The sequence below is a fragment of the Dendrobates tinctorius genome, unplaced genomic scaffold (assembly GCF_039654945.1).
Source record: "Dendrobates tinctorius isolate UK_male_01 unplaced genomic scaffold, ASM3965494v1 ptg000173l, whole genome shotgun sequence".
NCBI lineage: Eukaryota > Metazoa > Chordata > Amphibia > Anura > Dendrobatidae > Dendrobates > Dendrobates tinctorius.
The window spans coordinates 3,366,926-3,387,512 of record NW_027361840.1 but is presented as its reverse complement, the minus strand read 5'-3'; the positions used below and the strand labels follow the sequence as shown (position 1 = coordinate 3,387,512).

The 20,587-nt window shown below is 46.6% G+C and overlaps 1 protein-coding gene across 1 annotated transcript in view; it reads right to left on the bottom strand.

Moving 5' to 3' along the window:
• Positions 1 to 2,796: 2,796 nt before the first annotated feature.
• The window catches only part of LOC141053991 (uncharacterized), a 44,316-nt gene continuing 26,525 nt past the window's right edge, over positions 2,797 to 20,587 (bottom strand). The window contains exons 3-4 of the mRNA XM_073551133.1: positions 6,981 to 7,088; positions 2,797 to 2,855 (exon numbers count right to left, since the gene is read on the bottom strand). Coding sequence (XP_073407234.1) covers positions 2,797 to 2,855; positions 6,981 to 7,088 — 167 coding nt within the window. The remainder of the gene's footprint in view (positions 2,856 to 6,980; positions 7,089 to 20,587) is intronic.

The window sequence follows — 20,587 nt, the reverse complement described above, 5'->3', positions numbered from 1 at the left end:
GCAAGAAGGGAGTCTCCGAAACGATCCTTTGACTCTAGCATCTATGTGTATGAGACTGGATTCCCCCGAGGAGTTCCCAATGAATTTCAATCCAGTAATCAAATAACAACTGGGTGGGAGTCTACAATTCAGTGGGTGACCATAAATGAGAATGCTGATTGGATAAACTACAGGGTGGGTCATTTATATGGATACACCTAAATAAAATGGTAATGGTTGGTGATATCAACTTTCTGTTTGTGGCACATTAGTATATGGGAGGGGGAAAACTTTTCAAGATGGGTGGTGACCATGGTGGCCATTTTGAAGTCGGCCATTTTGGATACAACTTTATAAATGGCCCACCCAGGTCTATCCATAAAAATGGCCCACCCAGTACACCTACTATGAGCAGCAGAGATCTGTTCATTACAGCCGAGATGCTATTAAAGAGAAAGCTGAACAACTGGAGCCCACCAGTCTGATGGCATGGCAGAATAGGATGGCTCTATGTATGTCGCTAGTAGACATGGAAGGTGTCTGTTACATGGTTGTTTTATTTTGGCATTTTTATTCCCAATAATACAGCGCCAAATGGAAGTATAACCAAGGCCTTGGAGGCATAGACAGCACTTTCTGAAGAATTGGCTGACAATTCTGGCTGTAATGGGTGGCATGACACTGATTAAGGAATGTGCCTCTGACTGTAGCGCCCCGCTATCTCATACTCTGGGTTAAGAGTTAAGTGATGTCTGACCCTCTTATCAAACTGCTGCGTGCCAGTGTGGCACAGGAAGGTGCTCTTAGTTCAGGGCTTAGTACTCACCTTCCATCCCCTGCCGAAGCAATACCAGGCCGGTGGTCTACAAGGCGTTCTCGTCCTCTTGTTCGTCTCAGCCCCTTCCCCTCTGCTTCTCTTACACGAATGCAGTGCAGACAATGGGGCTCTGCCCCCCAATCCTCTGTCCATCATTCCTCCACCCATACCTCTTACTCCTCTGGGTGTCGGGTGCTTACACGCACGCTGTGAAGATGAGGTAGCTCCGACAACTTCCTCCACACCCACACTCTCTGCTCCTCTGTCTGCTGGGCGACTACATGCGTGCCAAACAGGCAGTGTTGCTCCGCCCCCTTTCCTGTTATGATTGAGTCACCGAGGAGCAAAAAACAAAACACAAGCTCAGCCCAGAAAATCAGAGAGGTTGGAAGCTAGCGGATTGCAGACCCCTAATCCTATAACACAACTAGCAGTAGCCATGGAGTGTTCCTACGGTGATCCTAGACACCTCGTCACAGCCGGAGATCTAAATAATCCTAAAGAGAGAAAAGGGAAAAACTGACTGCCCCAGAGCAGACCCCAAAGCAATAGGCAGCCCCCAACATGTAATGACGGTGAAACGAGATGAAAACACTAACACAGATAGAAAGATAGGTTGAGCAAACGATGGGGCCCAAGCTAACTAAAAAGGACAGGACAGAAAAGCTGCTGTCTGCAATCCGAGAAAACCCTGCTAAAAATATTACCAACACAACTGATAAGCAAAAAGGACCCTGAAGTCACTAGACTTCAAACCCTATGTCAGCACTCAGAATATTCTGAAAGCAGAGCAAAAGAGAACACTGATCAAGGAATAAGAATCCAGCACACCTCCGGCCGGTGATGGCTGAACTCAAAAAACAAGGTAAACAAAACCAAAACTAATAAGTTCAATAGCAGAGCAAAAACTTATCTTTGGGAAGCAGGAATCAGACTGGACTCCAAGAATCCAGCAGAGAAATCACCAGCCACTCAGAAGGGCGTCGGCTGCCTTATATCCAGTCTGATATTCCTGTTACCCAGTCACAATCAACCTGATCAGGTGTTTGTTTTCTTTCATCCAAATCAGCCTCACTACCTTCCTTCACCAGAAGAGGGAGATCCTCGGACACAAAAGGTGAATGAACAGATGAGCTCACACCACTTTCCCCCATCCAGTCCCCACATGTTGGCATCCACTGTCCTCAGTGTGTGCGGCACCATTAAAGAGACGCCATCAATAACCCTACAGCAGACATTATATATTACTCCTCAACCCCCATATGGTGAGCAGATGGTTTCCAGAGGCAATACTTCTACCTCTGCAAAGGAGCCTCCTGAACCACTGCAAATAAATCCCCAGTTACCAACAAGTGGTGTAATTCCTCCTGCTGGTGTTGTACCCAGCACTGCTGAATTTAATAAAGAGGATACTGAGGTCCCTGTAGCTCCTACTTTGCCCCATGTGGCCTCTGCTGTTTTGGCCACAGCCATGTCACATGGAGCTGAATCAAATAGGGGTTGAAGGCGTGTATCCAGCTCATTCTCGTCTGGGTCCTCATACCGACGCAGCAAGCGTTCCAAGCATGTGCGTCAGATGTCCAGATCTCACAGGAGGGGCTCCTGGTCTTGGTCCTCAAGATGGTGCTCTCCCTTATCATCGGAATCTTCGAGGACATCTGCAAGTCCCGCTCCCCGGTCTTGTTCTCGTAGGGAGAGACATGAGCCGAGGGCTACATCCAGGGCTTCCTGCCTGGCCGATCTGGGAGCATCATCTAGTGATCATCCATTAGCAGGAGGCTGCATTCCCAGATGGGACCCTGAACTAAGGTGACCTCACCGCTAGCACCGTGAGAAAAAGTCTCACTGTGCAGCAATGAGCTCAGTGAGTTCATCGCAGTTCACAGTGAGAAATTTCAGTGAGGTCACTGCATATCAGCCCGGCTGGGATCGCAGCCTCAGTGAACTACGGTAACCTCCATGACATCACCACTAGTCACTGGTAATGTGCTCGCAACAGCTCATTCCTCAGTGGTTTTATGCTTGGGCAGCCGCATCTTGGCATTGTCCAGGTAGAAAACTATTTATCGCACACATGGATTACAGCATGGGACAGAACGTTGGACTGGTGTAGGATATGGTTGTTTTTTACTTTTGTTTTTTTTACAGGAAACCATGGCTTCAATGAAATGGGTGTTAGGTGAGTATTTTTGTTGTTTATTATTTTCTGTTCTTTTACAGGAGGTGATGATTTCAATGGAATGGGCGTTAGGCGAGTATAAATGTGTTTGATATTTTTAATTAAAAAAGTAAAAAAGTGTGCTCTTTTCAAATAGAGGACATTATTCTTTCTGTGTGTTCATTTACAATATCACTATAGGATTAGTAATGGATAGGTGTCTTATAGACACCTCTCAATTACTAACCCGTCGGATTGATGTCACCTGAGAATATAAAGATGACATCAACCCCACAATTATGAACCCCACTTGCCACCGCTACAGGGCAAGTGGGAAAAGCTGAGCAAAGCCCCAGAATTGGTGCATCAAATAGATTAGCCTTTTCTGGTGCGGCTGCAGGTTGCTATTTTTATGCTAAGGGGGGGCAATATTCATGGCACCTTACCAGCCTGAGAATACCAGCCCCCAGCTATCTTCTTAAACTTGGCTGGTTTTCAAAGATAAATTTTAAATTATTTATTTAAATAATAATTTTAAAAAAATGGAGTGAGACCCCTCTATTCTTGATAACCAACCTTGATAAAGCTGACAGCTGAGGGTATCAGCCCACAGCTGTCAGTATTGCCTGTCTGGTTATCAAAAATACAGCGGAACCCATGCCATTATTTAATTTGTTTTATTCATAGCGGAGGCACCAGCTGATGAACTCTCCAATCAGCTGCGCCTACTCACTGTTATCAGCAACTGCAGATGTAGACTGATGGGAGTACTAGTCCCATCAGCCGACGTCTGTGACAGGAGGTAAAATGTTTACCTCTGGTCGCAGCTGCGGTCTCACACTGTCATATGACAGTGTGGGAACCGCAGCTCTCTGACTGGTGGTATTAATCTTACCTCTGATCAGAGGCAGTGTTTGCCGCGCAGTCATGCTCATGACATTGTGGCAAACATATGGTGTTTGGGCCCGTCATTCACGTGAATGGGGTCCGGGTACTGTTCTGGTACCTGAACAAAACTTTTTTAACTGTTTGGCCAATCTTGTCGGACCCAAAAAACAGGGGTTCACCCATCACTGCTTGTGTTGTCTCCTTGCTAGCAAGCCAACAAACAACCTTGCGCTTAAATCAGTTGATGATTTGGGTCCTGACTTGGTTGAACAAGTCTCACGATTCGACTGGCGACTGACCTGGGACCAGGGGCACCTTTCCTGGCCCTAACACTAAGGGGCATCCTAGCTCGCCCTATTGCCCAGGATACTTCAGATGGCAAAGATGCCGGGGCCTCCTCCCTTGCCTTATCTCCTAGATCAGCCCTTAGTCTGTCCATTTCCCCCGCACAGGAAGAAGGGCGCTACTGTTCACCGCAGTACACCAACCCGACAGACAGGGTAACAAGACAAGGGTAAACTGAAAACTCCACACACACAAAATATACACTCACATATAACAGAGGTATTCACCAGGGTGTGTAGGGAGGGGGAAGAAAGCAAAACAGGGAAGGATAAGGAATTACCAAGTGTACAAACAAGACAACAGTCGCTTATAAACTCGTCCAGCACTACTTCTCAAAACTAACTTCTCCCAATCCAATGTCATGCAGTAATTGCTAACTCTGATGAGGATTTGGTAATCGAGCCCAGATTTTATAGGGAGAAGGAGTGGCTAACCGAGCACAGCTGAATGCCGGAGTTTCCAACATGGCTGATTAACCCATGTTCTGCTGGAAGAAATAAACATGTTTAATACACTGGAGAAGTGCTCCTTCTCAGCTTAGTAGGAGCCACCAGACGTCTTCTGGCTCTGCTCTGTTGTGGTAAGCCCTTGACAACAAGTTTCCGTAACACTCAGCACAAGAATATTTTTATATATTCTGTTCTTGGGAAAACCCCTTTAACCGTGAGGTTAAAGATATCAGAATCTTCTAACCATCTAGTGTGTACGAGGGGCGATCCAAAAGTAATGAAATCGGTTATTTCTATTGCACACAGAAATTAAAATAAAATGTTTTCTTCTCTCTTGGGTACCCACTAGTCCAGGAAAAAAAAAATCACTTAAATAGGCCACGATTCCCGGGAGCTACATTCATTTGAATATGAACTGCCAAGGAGTGAACATCAAAATGGAAAAAAATGAGCTCAGAGCTGTCATCAAATACCTCTGCTTGAAAAAAATGTCTACCAAAGACCTACACAGCGACTTGGTGGAAACATTGGGGGACTCTTCTCCATATTCCACAGTTACACGCTGGGCCAAGGAATTTAAGCTGGGAAGAACATCGACGGAAGATGAACATCGCGAAGGACGCCCATCCACGTCCCTCAATGAAGAAAACGTGAAAAAAGTTGAAGAAGTTGTGTTGGCAGATCGAAGAGTGACTATCAGGCATGTAGCTGAGGTCACAGGGATCTCATATGGCAGTATTCAAAGAATCCTTGAAAAAGAATTGCATATGAGAAAGGTCTCCGCGCATTGGGTGCCATAAATGTTAACCGACGAGCAAAAGAAGAAACGAGTTGACATTTCAATAGCAAATCTCGAAAAGTTCCAAGCAGACAAGGAGAATTTTTTGTCACGTTTTTTGACCATGGATGAGACCTGGATCCACCACTTTGATCCCGAAACTAAACAACAATCGATGACATGGAAACGAGCCGACAAAACGACGCCGAAGAAATTCAAAGTGTCAAGCTCAGCAGGGAAGGTTATGGCGTCCGTTTTTTTGGATACTGAAGGAATAATTAAGGTGGACTATTTGGAGAAGGGAGCCACTATTATGGGCTCCTACTACGCAGAACAAATAAGAAGATTGCGGGAGGCTATCAAGGAGAAAAGGCGCAGCAAACTGCGGGCTGGAGTGCTGTTTCACCAAGATAACGCACCGGCTCACAAAGCTGCAGTTGCCATGGCTACCATTCAAGAAGCGGGCTTTGAACTGGTGGAACACCCCCCCTATTCACCAGATCTAGCCCCCAGTGACTTCTTTCTCTTTCCTCGGCTCAAGGAACACCTCCGGAGCAAGAAATTTGCCGACAATAGCGACGTGATAACCGCTGTTGGGGAGTTTTGAGGGTCAAGATCAAGAATTTTTTTCGAAGGGAATTCTAAGTTTAGAAAAGAGATGGACTAAATGTATAGACTTGTTAGGAGACTATGAAAAACAAAAACAAAACACAAAACAAATATCCTGGAATAAAAAAAGTAAAAAAATATATTGCAAAAATTGCATGAAGGTAGTAATAATAGTAATAATAAGGGTATTTAGTTAACATAATTTTGATCAAAATAATGTAGAAGCCATCCCGCCATGTCACGGCAACCCTTGTGGGACAGTCCTAACTCTTGTATTTAAAACCGTTAGGAGACTATGTAGAAAAATAAAACATTTTTTTGACTATATTCATTGTGTTTGTTATAGATTATCATTACTTTTGGATCGCCCCTCGTATGTGGTAATCTTCAATCTCTCCCTAAAGTCTGGATTCAAACGTCTGATGCTTTTGTTTTCTTGGATATTAAATCACTGGCAGAGAAGTCTCAGAGCAGATTTCTTCTCTCCCCATATAAAGAAGAGATAAACCTATGGCCGAATGTTAACTTCTATGAAGTAATCGGAAGAGACAGCTGTGAGCAGACTCCGGTATAGCTGTGTCTACACGAACATCACTACATACAGTATGTGTCTAATAACAGCTAATGGCTCCATAGTCCCAAAATTGGACACATCCTCATCGTCATCAGTAGTGACAGTAGATGATAGAGATATCGGCTCCGGTCACGCTCCTCACCACCATGTTCTCGCTGTATCTTACACCCATATTATAGCTGCACTGCGGTGTTATCATAGAGCACTATCACATTATCACCAGATATCACCTGTATTTATCTGAATGGGGAAATCTACGGCTGAAGAAATGGAGAAAACACAAAACATAAAACCTCCAGCTCAGAACTGTCCGGTTTGGAGATTGAGGAGAACGTGACTCTTCTCTGCTTTATTTAGTGATGGCTCCTCACCGGGGTGGTTACCTGTGGGACCGTCCTCTGTGCACCGCTCATCACCCCGCACATCACACTCTTCTTTCTCCATTACGGCTGCAGAACTAAGATTCATCAGATCTTCACCAGATTTCATAACTGTGAAAGAAATAATAGAAAAGTTATAGATGGAAAGAAAAGTCAACATAACTGGAGAAAAAAGACAATGGACCGCACATCTAAAACTAATACAGGTGCTTCTCATAAAACTAGAATATCATCAATATGTTAATTTATTTCATTTCTTCAATACAAAAAGTGACTCTCCTATATTCTATAGAGTCATTACACACAGAGTGATCTATCTCACGGGTTTATTTCTGGTAATGTTGATGATTATGGCTTACAGCCAATGAGAACCCAAAAGTCATTATCTCAGGAAATATTGTGGTATTTCCTGAAGAAGGAGTCATATGGACTCCGAAACGCGTTGAATAAACCACTATTTTCTTCTTCACTACGTCTGGTTTTGAATTTGCTGGCAGTGCGGATTACAATCCACAAATCTTCCTATATAACAATTCTGTTATGGTCGTAGGCCGACCCCTGGAACTGCAGCAGCCGGCATTATACGCTTGTGAATACACTGACATCAGGTGAGCAGCTCTTTGTAGGTATGTTTTTCTTTTAAATTGTGAGATAAGACACTATCTGTGCTTTTTTCCTATAAGTTTTATTACTAAAAATGTGGTGGAGTGGACCGCTGCTGGAGTCATTGCTTCAAGAGCCGCCACACACAGACGTGTCCAGGACATGGGCTACAAGTGTCACATTCCTTGTGTCAGCCACTCATGACCAATAGGCAATGCCAGAAGCGTCTTACTTGGGCCAAGGAGAAGAACTGGACTGTTGTCAGTGGTAACGGAGTCTGGAGGAAGAGTGGAGAGGCCACAATCCAAGCTGCTGGAGGTCTATTGTGAAGTGTCCACCATCAGTGAGGGTTTGGGGGCCATGTCATCTGCTGGTGTAGGTCCACTGTGTTTTATCAAGACCAAAGTCAGTGCAGCCGTCTACCAGGACATTTTAGAGCACTTCATGCTTCCCTCTGCCGACAAGCTTTATGGAGATAGAAATGCCATTCTCCAGCAGGACTTGGCACCTGTCCACACTGCCAAAAGTACCAATATCTGGTGTACATGTGGCGCCCCTGAGGCTCAGTCACCACAGAGGTACTGCACCTCCTCCTGAGGTGCGGTGCCCCACCATCCAGGTAAGGTGGAGACTCCCAACCACGCTCCAACACCTGCACCCCACAACACAAAGTAGTGTAGCAAAGCACCTTCAGCGGCTCCCTGCTTGGAGTATAGCAAAGCACCCATTGGTGGCTCCCTGCTTGGAACATGAAACGTGCTTGGAGGTGGGTGGAGTTAGTTTATATTACAAAGAGCGGGAAGAGTTTAGGAATCAGTCAGTCATTCAGTCAGCCATGCAGTCGGTCATGGAGTGATTCAGTGATTGGGATGCAGAAGGACAGAGAGTGAGACAGAGAAGATCCCCGGGAGAGGGATGGATGAAGGAAGTGCTGCAGCAGGCCACAGTGACCTGGGTCTGCTGGCACAAGAAAGAGACATAGAAAAGAAATCTGATTTTTCCATAGAAAGAAAGGATTAGTACGGAATGTGAGGAGTAAAAGAGAACAGAGGACGTGGGTTAGAGGAGAACCCTTCCTAGAAGTTCTAAGCGCAAGGCCGGGGCCCGGTCCCTGAGGTTGTGTGGATACTAATGATCCTGCAGCAGACACCGGAGGAGTAGAAGTTAACAATACTTTATTCCCACATCAGACTTGGGGGCATAACAGCATCAGAGAAGTGAGCCGGGGCTAGGAAGCAAGGAGTCCCCGAAGCAGGCTACAGCTGTCTGCCGTACAAGGAAAGTTCATAATAACATTGAACACTAGGAACTCCAGTGTAACTCAGTACTAGGAGTACTTCATTTATAGGCGCTATAAGAGAAGACGTTCAGAAAGGCACATGTTGGTGGAGTGTTGGAAGGGAGCATTCCATCCGGCCTGGAGGTTGACTGAGTCCCTGACCCGGAGGATACAGCACGGAGGCAGGCACCTGTTTGCACAACAGACTGTGAGTAAAGCTTTGGAACTACATGCTCTGGTGTCCTCCACTTATTCCTGCACCAACACACCCGGCACTGCTACATCTTGGTGCCCGACATTGCCTCACCTACGCCTTCCCTTTGTCTCTACATCTACACTGCCCTGGGACTACAGCTTCACCTGTGGGGAGCTATAACATCTTTGCTGCACCACACCATCAGTCCCAGAGGATCTGCATGCAGCGTCGGCTTAACATCTCCCTTGCCGAACACCACAGGTGGCGTCACAAACTATTTATTTAATCAACTACATTCCCCCATTCAATCTCCCTTTTACTTGGGCGCTCAGGGCCACGGACCAGGTCACCGCTGCTGTGACATTCCCATCTGAGAGACCGGCCTGGTACCGAGTACTCCACAGCCCTGGGAGGGCGACCCAAACTTGGCGTCACGAACAGGATGACTAGACCCGATGCCATCGGGTTCTGTGTGCCTAAGACTCAAAGTTTTTGAAAATGTGCAGAAGACCCAATTTAATAGACTGTAGAATGAACGCTAAAAATGGCCGCTAGTGGGGTAAAGAAGGGCGTGACAACATGGGTGGTCCTAAGAAAAGACCGCGAACTGTCCTGGGCCTCCCCTGTCTGAACTTCTATGCGACAGCAACATGGCCCACCCCCCGAGGGGTTCGTATACTGGCCTGGTATGGAGGAGTTGGAAGAAGACGCCACCCCCAGAAGGAGGAGCGGAGGCCAGTGGCGGGAAAAGAGCTTAGGCAGGAAGAAGAACGCCAGAACGCCATCTTGGAAGGAGAAGGGAGGAGGCCTGCGGAGCGCGCAGAGGTTGAGTTGAACCTCCCCGGCGCCATGGCTGAAGGCTCCAACCCCGTCTCTGGGATGAACCGCCAACAGCTGGAGGACGAGATAGCACAGCTGACGTGCTGCCTGCGACTGAGGCAGGAAGCGTTATGGACATTGAACCTGCAGCGTGCCCAGAAGGGTCCTACACCTGCGGTACCAGCAACACCGTTACCTGTCACCGCTGCATCGGATCTCCCCAGGAAGACCCTGTAGCACCTGAGATGGCTGCAATGACCCCGGCAGGGTCTGTGGGCATCTCCCCGCCGCTCCATGCTGCCAATTGAGCCGAAGCAGAGGAAGAGGAGCTCCTGCCTGGACCTGACACGGCTGTGCAGGTCCCACCGGAGACCCCCGCAGACCGGGAGCCGCCAGTTCCACCGCCATCTCCGGTATCTACCCGGGCAGCCATTACCATCGCCGCTGCCACCGGGAACCACACCGTGCCTGTACCAGACCCGAGACAACACCACCGGGAGGTGCCAGGTATAGATCCGGGCCCTCCTAACGGGCTACCCCCTGAATTTACATTGTCAGAGGCTGGCCTGCGGGAGCTTGAAATGGGGATGTTGGACGAGCCGTCTGGGGGCACTAGACTGTCGGAAATGGGGAGGTGGAAGAGGTCCTTGCTGAGAAGGGTCCGGCTGGACCAGGCGTGCACGATTCGACACCTTCAGGGCTTGGAAGAGTCTAGGCCGCTTGGGGATATCGAAATCCCTTGGCCACAAAGCCCCTGTGTAGCTGCCTACCAACGCCAACAGGCCGCGGTGTCCCTAGATGTCAGGCCATGCACCAGAGCAGCAGTACCACCTGCAAATGAGGAACAGTATCCATTAGTACCAGCTGCTACTCCTACTGAACTCCTGGTAGCAGAGACGCCACCAGCAACCATTGATATCACCACTCCTGCTGTACCTCAGGCAGCAGCCATGCCATATGAGAATCAGCACATCCTCAACCCATCTGGACACCCAGAGCATCTCCCCTGGAAGCAGCCCAAGCAATCAGCTTCCAGAACCCAAGGAGGGGATCACCACTAGTAATTTACAGTAAACTAACTTTGTTGCCCAGGAGGGTATTTGCACCATTGTGCCTGTTTTTTCAGTTTTCTAATATTTTTTCTATTTTTGATTATGGTATCTGTTGATCCAGTTGTTGCCTAGTTCCATTGGCAGCCTTTACACTTGAACTGTGGAGATCATGGACCCTGAGTGATCCAGAACTGTAAATGTAAATAGTTTGCACCTCTTTAGGTGCTCTCTCTTGGTTTTACATAGGAACCTTCCCTTGAACAAGGATTACCTCATAATAAGGACATTTCAAGACATGATGGCCGGACCAGTGTCTACTCTTTCCCCTTATTAATAATGCTTAATATTTTTGAATAAGAACTAGACAGTGATAGTGTGTAGTGAAAGTATTAATGACAGATTTTATAAGGTCTAATTGAGAAAGAAAAATAGTGAATGTGTTACAGAGTTTGAATAAAGATGTGAGCGTTAAATAAAAATGTGAAAGATAAACAGAAAAGAAATGTGTTGCTAGCAAATGTATTGCTCAAGTTGATAGTGAATCTGTTGCTATAGCACTTTGAACTAGGTAGCATAACTTTAAATATAGATAGGCAGTTAACTTGTTTGTAACATTCAAGAAACAGTGCCTCCCACATTGGGAAGTTTAGTATAAGGAATGTTCATTATGTAATATAAAAATTTTGTATGTTCCTATATTGCCAACTTTGTTTAACTTGCAGCCCACGGACGTGCTGTGTTTAATGGGGGGGTATGTGGCGCCCCTGAGGCTCAGTCACCACAGAGGTACTGCACCTCCTCCTGAGGTGTGGTGCCCCACCATCCAGGTAAGGTGGAGACTCCCAACCACACTCCAACACCTGCACCCCACACCACAAAGTAGTGTAGCAAAGCACCTTCGGCGGCTCCCTGCTTGGAGTATAGCAAAGCACCCATTGGTGGCTCCCTGCTTGGAACACGAAACATGCTGGGAGGTGGGTGGAGTTAGTTTATATTACAAAGAGCGGGAAGAGTTTAGGATTCAGTCAGTCATGCAGTCAGTCAGGCAGTCAGTCATTCAGTCAGTCATGCAGTCGGTCATGGAGTAATTCAGTGATTGGGATGCAGAAGGACAGAGAGTGAGACAGAGAAGATCCCCGGGAGAGGGATGGATGAAGGAAGTGCTGCAGCAGGCCACAGTGACCTGGGTCTGCTGGCACAAGAAAGAGACATAGAAAGGAAACCTGATTTTTCCATAGAAAGAAAGGATTATTATGGAACGTGAGGAGTAAAAGAGAACAGAGGATGTGGGTTAGAGGAGAACCCTTCCTAGAAGTTCTAAGCGCAAGGCCCGGGCCCGGTCCCCGAGGTTGTGTGGATACTAATGATCCTGCAACAGACACCGGAGGAGTAGAAGTTAACAATACTTTAGTCCCACATCAGACTTGGGGACATAACAGCATCAGAGAAGTGAGCCGGGGCTAGGAAGCAAGGAGTCCCCGAAGCAGGCTACAGCTGTCTGCCGTACAAGGAAAGTTCATAAGAACAGGAGGAACTCCAGTTTAACTCAGTACTAGGAGTACTTCATTTATAGGCACTATAAGAGGAGACGTTCAGAAAGGCATATGTTGGCGGAGTGTTGGAAAGGAGTTTTTCATCTGGCCTTTAGGTTGACTGAGTCCCTGACCTGTAGGACACGGCACGGAGGCAGACACCTGTTTGCACAACAGACTGTGAGTAAAGCTTTGGAATTACATGCTCTGGTGTCCTCCACTTATTCCTGCGCCAACACACCCGGCACTGCTACATCTTGGTGCCCGACATTGCCTCACCTACGCCTTCCCTTTGCCTCTACATCTACACTGCCCTGGGACTACAGCTCCACTTGTGGGGAGCTATAACATCTTTGCTGCACCATACCACCAGTCCCAGAGGATCTGCATGCAGCGTCGGCTTAACATCTCCCTTGCTGAACACCACAGGTGGCGTCACAAACTATTCATTTAATCAACTACATTCCACCATTCAATCTCCCTTTTACTTGGGCACCCAGGGCCACGGACCAGGTCACCGCTGCTGTGACATTCCCATCTGAGAGACCGGCCCGGTACCGAGTACCCCACAGCCCTGGGAGGGCGACCCAAACTCACAACAGTATCACTGGGCTTGATTGGCAGCAAACTCTCCTGATCTTATCCCCATAGAGAATCTATAGAGTATTGTCAAGAGGAAGATGAGAAACACCAGACCCAACAATGCAGACGAGCTGAAGGCTGCTATCAAAGTAACCTCGGCTTCCATAACCCCTCAGCAGTGCCACAGGCTGATCGCCGCCATGCCACGCCGCATTGATGCAGGAATTGATGCAGAAGGAGCCCGACCAAGTATTGAGTGCATTTACTGAACAGACATTTCAGATTTTACAATCATTTTTCAGGCTGGTGTTATAAAGTGTTCTAATGTACTGAGATAATGACTTTTGCGTTCCCATTGGCTGTAAGCCATAATCATCAACATTACCAGAAATAAACACGTGACATAGATCACTCTGTGTGCAATGACGCTATACTTTAGAATAGAGGAGAGTCACTTTTTGTATTGATGAACTGAAATAAATTCACTTTTTGGTGATATTCTAATTTTGTTGAAAGCACCTGTAGTTCTTTTGAAGCTATGAAAAAATATATTAAGCTGAACATGTGGTTCTTAGTTAAAGGGATTGTTCTCTTTAAGGAAATATTGGTCACCGGCTCCAAGTTATTGTAAATAAACAATCTGAACTCATCTTCCCGGAGTGTTTCCTCTGCTCCCGGTGTCTGGGATTGGCTGCAGTGTTGAGGTCAAATCAACAGCACAGCAGTCAATCAGTGAGCTCAGGAGGTCGGAGCGTTGGGTCCCCATGTAGATGTAATACCCCACTCAGTTCACTGATTGGCTGCCGCACTGTTGATATGACATCAGCACCGCAGCCAGTCCCAGACACCGGGAGCAGGGTCGGCGTTAGGGGCAGGCAGACCAGGCAGCTGCCTAGGGCCCCTGCTCCTCCAGGGGCCCCCAGCCAGCGGCACATCACACAGCCGCTATGGGGCCCCTGTGAGGCAGGGGGGCCTGCCTGCCCCCAGCGCCAACTCCCGCCGCCGCCGCATTGAAGGAGGCAGTGATGGAGGAGAGAGCGTCAGCTGAGGCTCCCTCTCCCATCATTCCCCGCTCTGCCTCTGACACAGCGGGGGCGCGATGACGTCATTGCGCTCTCACTGTGTGCCAGACAGAGCAGGAAGAGACAGGAGCAGCCAGCAGCGCGGGCACGACGAGAAGGTGAGGAGTGGTTTTTTTTTTTTTTTTAAATTAGTATGAGTATTGGACTGTGCGGCCACTCTGGGGGGGCTATATACCATGCTCAGCTGTATCATACCATGCTGGGGGGGCCATATACCATGCTGGGCTGTATCATACCATGCTGGGAGGGCTATATACCATGCTGGGCCGTATTATACCAAGCTGGGATGTATTACACCATTCTGGGGGGGCTATATACCATGCTGGGCCATATTATACCAAGCTGGGATGTATTACACCATTCTGGGGTGCTGTATACCATGCTGGGCTGTATTATATCATGCTGCGCTGTATTACACCATTCTGGGGGGGGCTATAAACCATGCTGGGCTGTATTATACCAGGCTGGGCTGTATCATACCATGCTGGGGGGGCTATATACCATGCTGGGAGGTATTATACCATGCTGGGCTGTATTACACCATTCTGGGGGGGCTATATACCATGCTGGGCTGTATTATACCGTGCTGGGCTGTATTATACCATTCTGGGGGGCTATATACCATGCTGGGCTGTATTATACCTTGCTGGGCTGTATTATACCATTCTAGGGGGGCTATATACTATGCTGGGCTGTATTATACTGTACTGGGCTGTATTATACCATTCTGGGGGGGGCTATATACCATGCTGTGCTGTATTATACCATGCTGGGGTGTATTATACCATTCTGGGGGGCTATATACCATGCTGGGCTGTATTATACCGTGCTGGGCTGTATTATACAATTCTGGGGGGCTATATACCATGCTGAGCTGTATTATACCTTGCTGGGCTGTATTATACCATTCTAGGGGGGCTATATACCATGCTGGGCTGTATTATACTGTACTGGGCTGTATTATACCATTCTGGGGGGGCTATATACCATGCTGTGCTGTATTATACCATGCTGGGCTGTATTATACCATTCTGGGGGGCTATATACCATGCTGGGCTGTATTATACCGTGCTGGGCTGTATTATACCATTCTGGGGGGCTATATACCATGCTTGGCTGTATTCTACCATGTTGGGCTGTATTATACTATTCTGGGGGACTATATACCATACTGGGCTGTATTATACCATTCTGAGGAGGCTATATACCATGCTGGGCTATATTATACCATGCTGGACTGTATTATACCATGCTGGGGGGCTATACACCATGCTGGGCTGTATTATACTACTGGGCTGTATTATTCCATTCTGGGGGGCTATATACCATGCTGGGCTGTATTATACCATGGTGGGCTGTATACCATGGTGGGCTGTGCTGTATACCATGGTGGGCTGGGCTGTATAGCATGTGGTGCTGGGCTATATACTATGTGGCTGTGTTATATACCATGGGGTACATTTTACATTATATTCTATAGGGGGAGGCTGTGTTATATAATATGGGGGGGCTACATTATATTCTATGGGGAGGTGGGCTGTATTATATTCTATTTGGGGCTACATTATATTCTATGGGGGGGCTGTATTATATTATATTCGATGGAGGCTGCATTATGCTATATGAGGAGGGCTACATTGTATTCTATGGAGGGGCTACATTATACTATATAAGGGGCTGCATTATATCCTATGAGGGGGTTGCCATATATTCTGTGGAGGGGCTGCATTATACTATATGGGGGTGGGGCTGCATTATTTCTATGGGGGTTACATTATATTCTGTGGAGTGGCTGCATTATACTCTGGGGTAGCTGCATTATTCTCTAAGGGGTGGCTGCATTATACTATAAGAGGTGGGCTGCATTATATTCTATGGGGGTTACATTATATTTTATGGCGGGGCTGCATTATACTCTGTGGGGTGGCTGCATTATGCTCTATGGGGTGGCTGCATTATACTATATGTGGGCTGCGTTATACTGTATTGAGGACTATGGGGAATACATTATATGAAGAACTATGGGTGACTATGGTGGTGCATTATACTATATGGAGAACTATGACGAGTGTATTATACTATATGGAGGACTGAGCAGTGTATTTTAATATATGGAGGGCTATGAGAAGTTTATTATACTATATAGAGGACTGAGGAGTGTATTATACTATATGGAGGACTATGGGGCAGATTATATTATATGGAGGACTATGGGGTGTAAACTGTAGATGTGCTGCTGATAACATGATACTGTATGGTGATCTGTTAGGGTGTGTGCACACGTTGCGGATTAGTCTGTGACTTTTTCTGCAGAGAATCCATATATCTTGGCCGAAACCGCAGGGTAAAACACATGCATTTTTCCTGCGGATTCCTAGCATGTGTACAGTGGATTTGATGCAGGTTCTAGTGCGGTTTGGCAGTGCGGATGAGAGAGAGAGATTGATTTGTATGTCCCGGAACGTACACTGCAGCTGCGGTTCCGCAAAAAAGAAGTAACATGCTGTGGAAAATAAACCGCAGCAAATCTGTGTGGAATTTTCCGCAGCATGTGCATGGCGAATTTGGTTTTCCATAGGTTTACATGGTACTGTAAACCGCATGGAAACTGCTGCGGATCCGCAGGACCAAATCCGCTGCGGATCCGCAGCAAAAACCGCAACGTGTGCACACACCCTTACTGATCCATTAGTGATCGTTCTGTTCCCATCATTCTTTCTCAGACGGTGGAAAGAGGCCGGGAAACAAGTGTTGAACAACTTCTTCAGTATTGTCGATCACACTCATTTAGCGGACTGAACTCAGCGCATGTAAATACAATCGAAATGCTTCTGTGATGTGCTATATGTTATCATTTGGGGCCCCAATTTAAACTTTGCCTAGGGCCCCACTTTGCCTAAAACCGGCCCTGACCGGGAGCAGCTGCATTATGATCGGAGTCCGTGAAGCCCACCGCTATGTGTTCTGGAATGATTCGAGCAGTCCGGCTAATTCACATTATGCCACGCACATCACAATCCCTAGATTAGGAGCAGTGTGACATTCTCTCATGAAAGCTTCTTTGTGGTGTTGCCTACGTGGTCTCTAGACCAAAGTCTGGTTATCATTGTGTCTAAAACGAAAGCTGGCCTCATCTCTAATGAGGATAGACCTCCATTCCAGCCTCCGGCCCCTATCTTATTACTGCGTATACATATATATCCATCAGGAATCGGTTCTGCTGGCTCCAGCGCAGTCTGACTTGCTGTAAAGTGATAACTGGTGTCAGCGACGTCAGTGAACAGAACACTGCAGACGTGGCGGACACTAGAGTCAGCACATGACAAGTGTGCAAAGCGCTCCTCGTGGTTACATGATAATTGCTGGAACCAGCAGAGCCCGGCCAAGTATATATTATATTATGTTATGTGTCTGGTGTCTGTACCACCTGGTATCTACTTTATTCACTGTGTATGGAGCCGATGGAAATAGCCAAGGGCAGCGCTCAGCAGCTCTATAGATAATGGAGAGAGCAGAGGCCGAGCATGCACAACTCTGCTCCATCTAGGAGCAGACTGCAGAGCCTTGTTCTCAGAATCTCTGGGGGGCCCAGTGGTCGAATCCCCAGTGATTAGCAAGTTATCCCCGATCCATTATCGGTGAATAACCCTTTAAAGCGATAGATTGATTTTCCTATTCTTTACAATAACAGTATGTGGTGCTAATAAAAATATGGATATCTTATAGCCTACATATTGTAATATATTGATTAGTCCATATTGAAGTTAGCCTGTAATGTCAGCATTTGAAGGCCCCATATCCAGTTCTTGGAAACCAGGGTTCATAAGGTCAGACCCACAATGGATATTGAGATGCAGCCTTAGTATTGAGTATACTAAAATACAATGATTGTTGAAACAGTATGTTTAATCTGGATTACTGGAAAGGATTAACCTTTGTGTACGCTGTTGACTTACTTGAATTTTAAGAGCAGTGAATGGTGTGAGTATATTGACAAGGCATCATCTGATATTTGTGCCATATGGGGGTTAAAAGTGGACCAGGCATATAGACAATTGCACATTATTGTACATAAGGCCATAGAAATATGGCTGGGGAAGCCTAATGTAGAACCAGGAATATAGTTGGCGATCTGAAACCATTATAGTGTATTCAATCTTAAAGATCTCTTTAACTGTAGTCTGAAATATATATATATTTTGTGCTAGGGTTCTGATCATAGCATGTTGTTGGAAACTTTGTTCTGTGTATGATTTACTCTTATCATATGTAAATATTAGGACAGGAGTAAAATAGTCCGAAGAGGCAAGTTTTGTTTGATGTTATTTATTCATGATAGCTGGCCTCTGTCATGTGATTGGAACATCAGACAACTAACTTGTGTATTTTCATGTTTACACAATATTATATTGTGTAAACCTTTGTTTAAAGCATATAAAAGCCGGGGAGGCAGTCAGAAGAGGCAGGAGCTTTGTTGACCTGTGTGAGAGGACGCTCTTCACAGTGTAGGTCTAGGAAGCATTCTGTCTTCGCTGACCGCTTCTCCAGCTGAAGTATTTCCGGACAGACGTAAATGCCCCTAGTGAAGATTATTTTCTCTTCTTCTTTCTGATGTGAGTATATGTACCAAACCCTTTGTAGTTTGAATATATAAGTATACGCAATATCATACTATTTTCTATGTCTATATCATTGTCATATATTCCATTAATTTGGTGTTTTATCATTTGAAGTTGGTCATTGCATAATAAAATTGTGTCATATCCAAGTGGTGCCTTCTTTAAAGCCGTATCCAAACCTTATTGCTAAACAGTTGGCAATACACAGTATCATACATGCACCGAAAACAAATATCTTCACACATACATACACATATATCTTACGTACAAATATCCACACAAAAACACATACACACATACAGTATCAGGGGTGGGATTCAAATTTTTAACAACAGGTTCTGTGTTTGTGTGTAGGAAAACCACACCCATTTTAAGCCACACCCATTTTAAACCACACCGGTTATTAAGCTACACCAATTTACACGCACCTTTTCCTCAAACATATACAAGTAGGGGTGCAGTCAAACAGTTGAAAAAAAATAAATTGGAATGAGATCAGAACAGGTCCCCAATAGGCAGGCATAGGTCCCCAATAGGCAGCATTGGTCCCCAATAGGCAGCACAGGTCCCCAATAGGCAGCACAGGTCCCCAATAGGCAGCACAGGTCCCCAATAGGCAGCACAGACATACTGACGGGGCAATGGAGTACAGTACACAGTGACAGGCTGCGACGTGTCTGCAGTAAGTGAGTCCCGTGATTGACCAGGCCTCCTAGATGGCCCCCAGGCCCCGCACCACCCATCCTGCTCCACCGTGCTGCTGCACACACACTGGCAGCACACCACCACTGCACCGGTGACCGGGGTGATGAGGATGATGGTGACACGCAGGCCGCACAGCACAGCTCACACTGGGTAGGTAGCAGCGCACGGTGACTCCCCCAGATACCCAATAGCGGCAAAGCTCTGCCGCAGGTATCAGTGCACGGGGGCTGCTGGGGTCCGGCAGGGTGTGTGCTCAGTCAGAGTGCACGGACGTATCAGTGCGCCGCACGCGGTGTCCGGCGGGCGGGGCTAACATCTAGGAAGTCGAAGCAGAGAGTCCTCCTCTTACTCCTCTCCCCTTGCGCGTCGGCGCCGCTGCAAAGTACCAGATCGCGGCTCTGGATCTCCCTGGTTCGGGGAACTGGCTGCTTTTTTAACAACCGGTTCCACCGAACCGGGGAGAACCGGCCAAATCCCACCCCGGTACAGTATACACATATACATATAAACATACTATACACACACATACACCGTACATTTACACACATATCATACATACATATAGACATACACATATACTGTACATACACACACATATATACCATACATATATACACACACATACATGCACATAGATATAGTAACATAGTTAGCAAGGCCGAAAAAGACATGTGTCCTTCCAGTTCAGCATATATTCCATCATAAAAAATCCCCAGATCTATGTCCTTCTAAAGAACCTAATCACTAGAGTGGAGCGACTTTTGGTTTTTTAAGGTCGAGTTTCGTTTCGTGAAACCCGACTTTTCCAAAAGTCGGGTCCAGCAAGATCGGCCGATTATAGGGAAAAGTCGGGGTCGTCCTGAAACACGAAACCCAATGTAAGTCAATGGGGAATAAAAGTCGGCAGTGAGAGGAGGACAGGAAACACACCTACAGTGCCCATTTGAATGCCAAAAGCATCAATTCTTCTTACTTAAGCTTGTCAACCTTAATTAACTTCATAATACAAGTTACGCACTGAAAAATGGGGGTTATTTGGCTAAAGTTGTGGGGGGGTAGGGCTGGCTCCAGGTTTTCATGTGCCCTGGGCGAAAGAGCGCCCCTTTAACACATACCACAACTCATCATGCTCCGATACGGC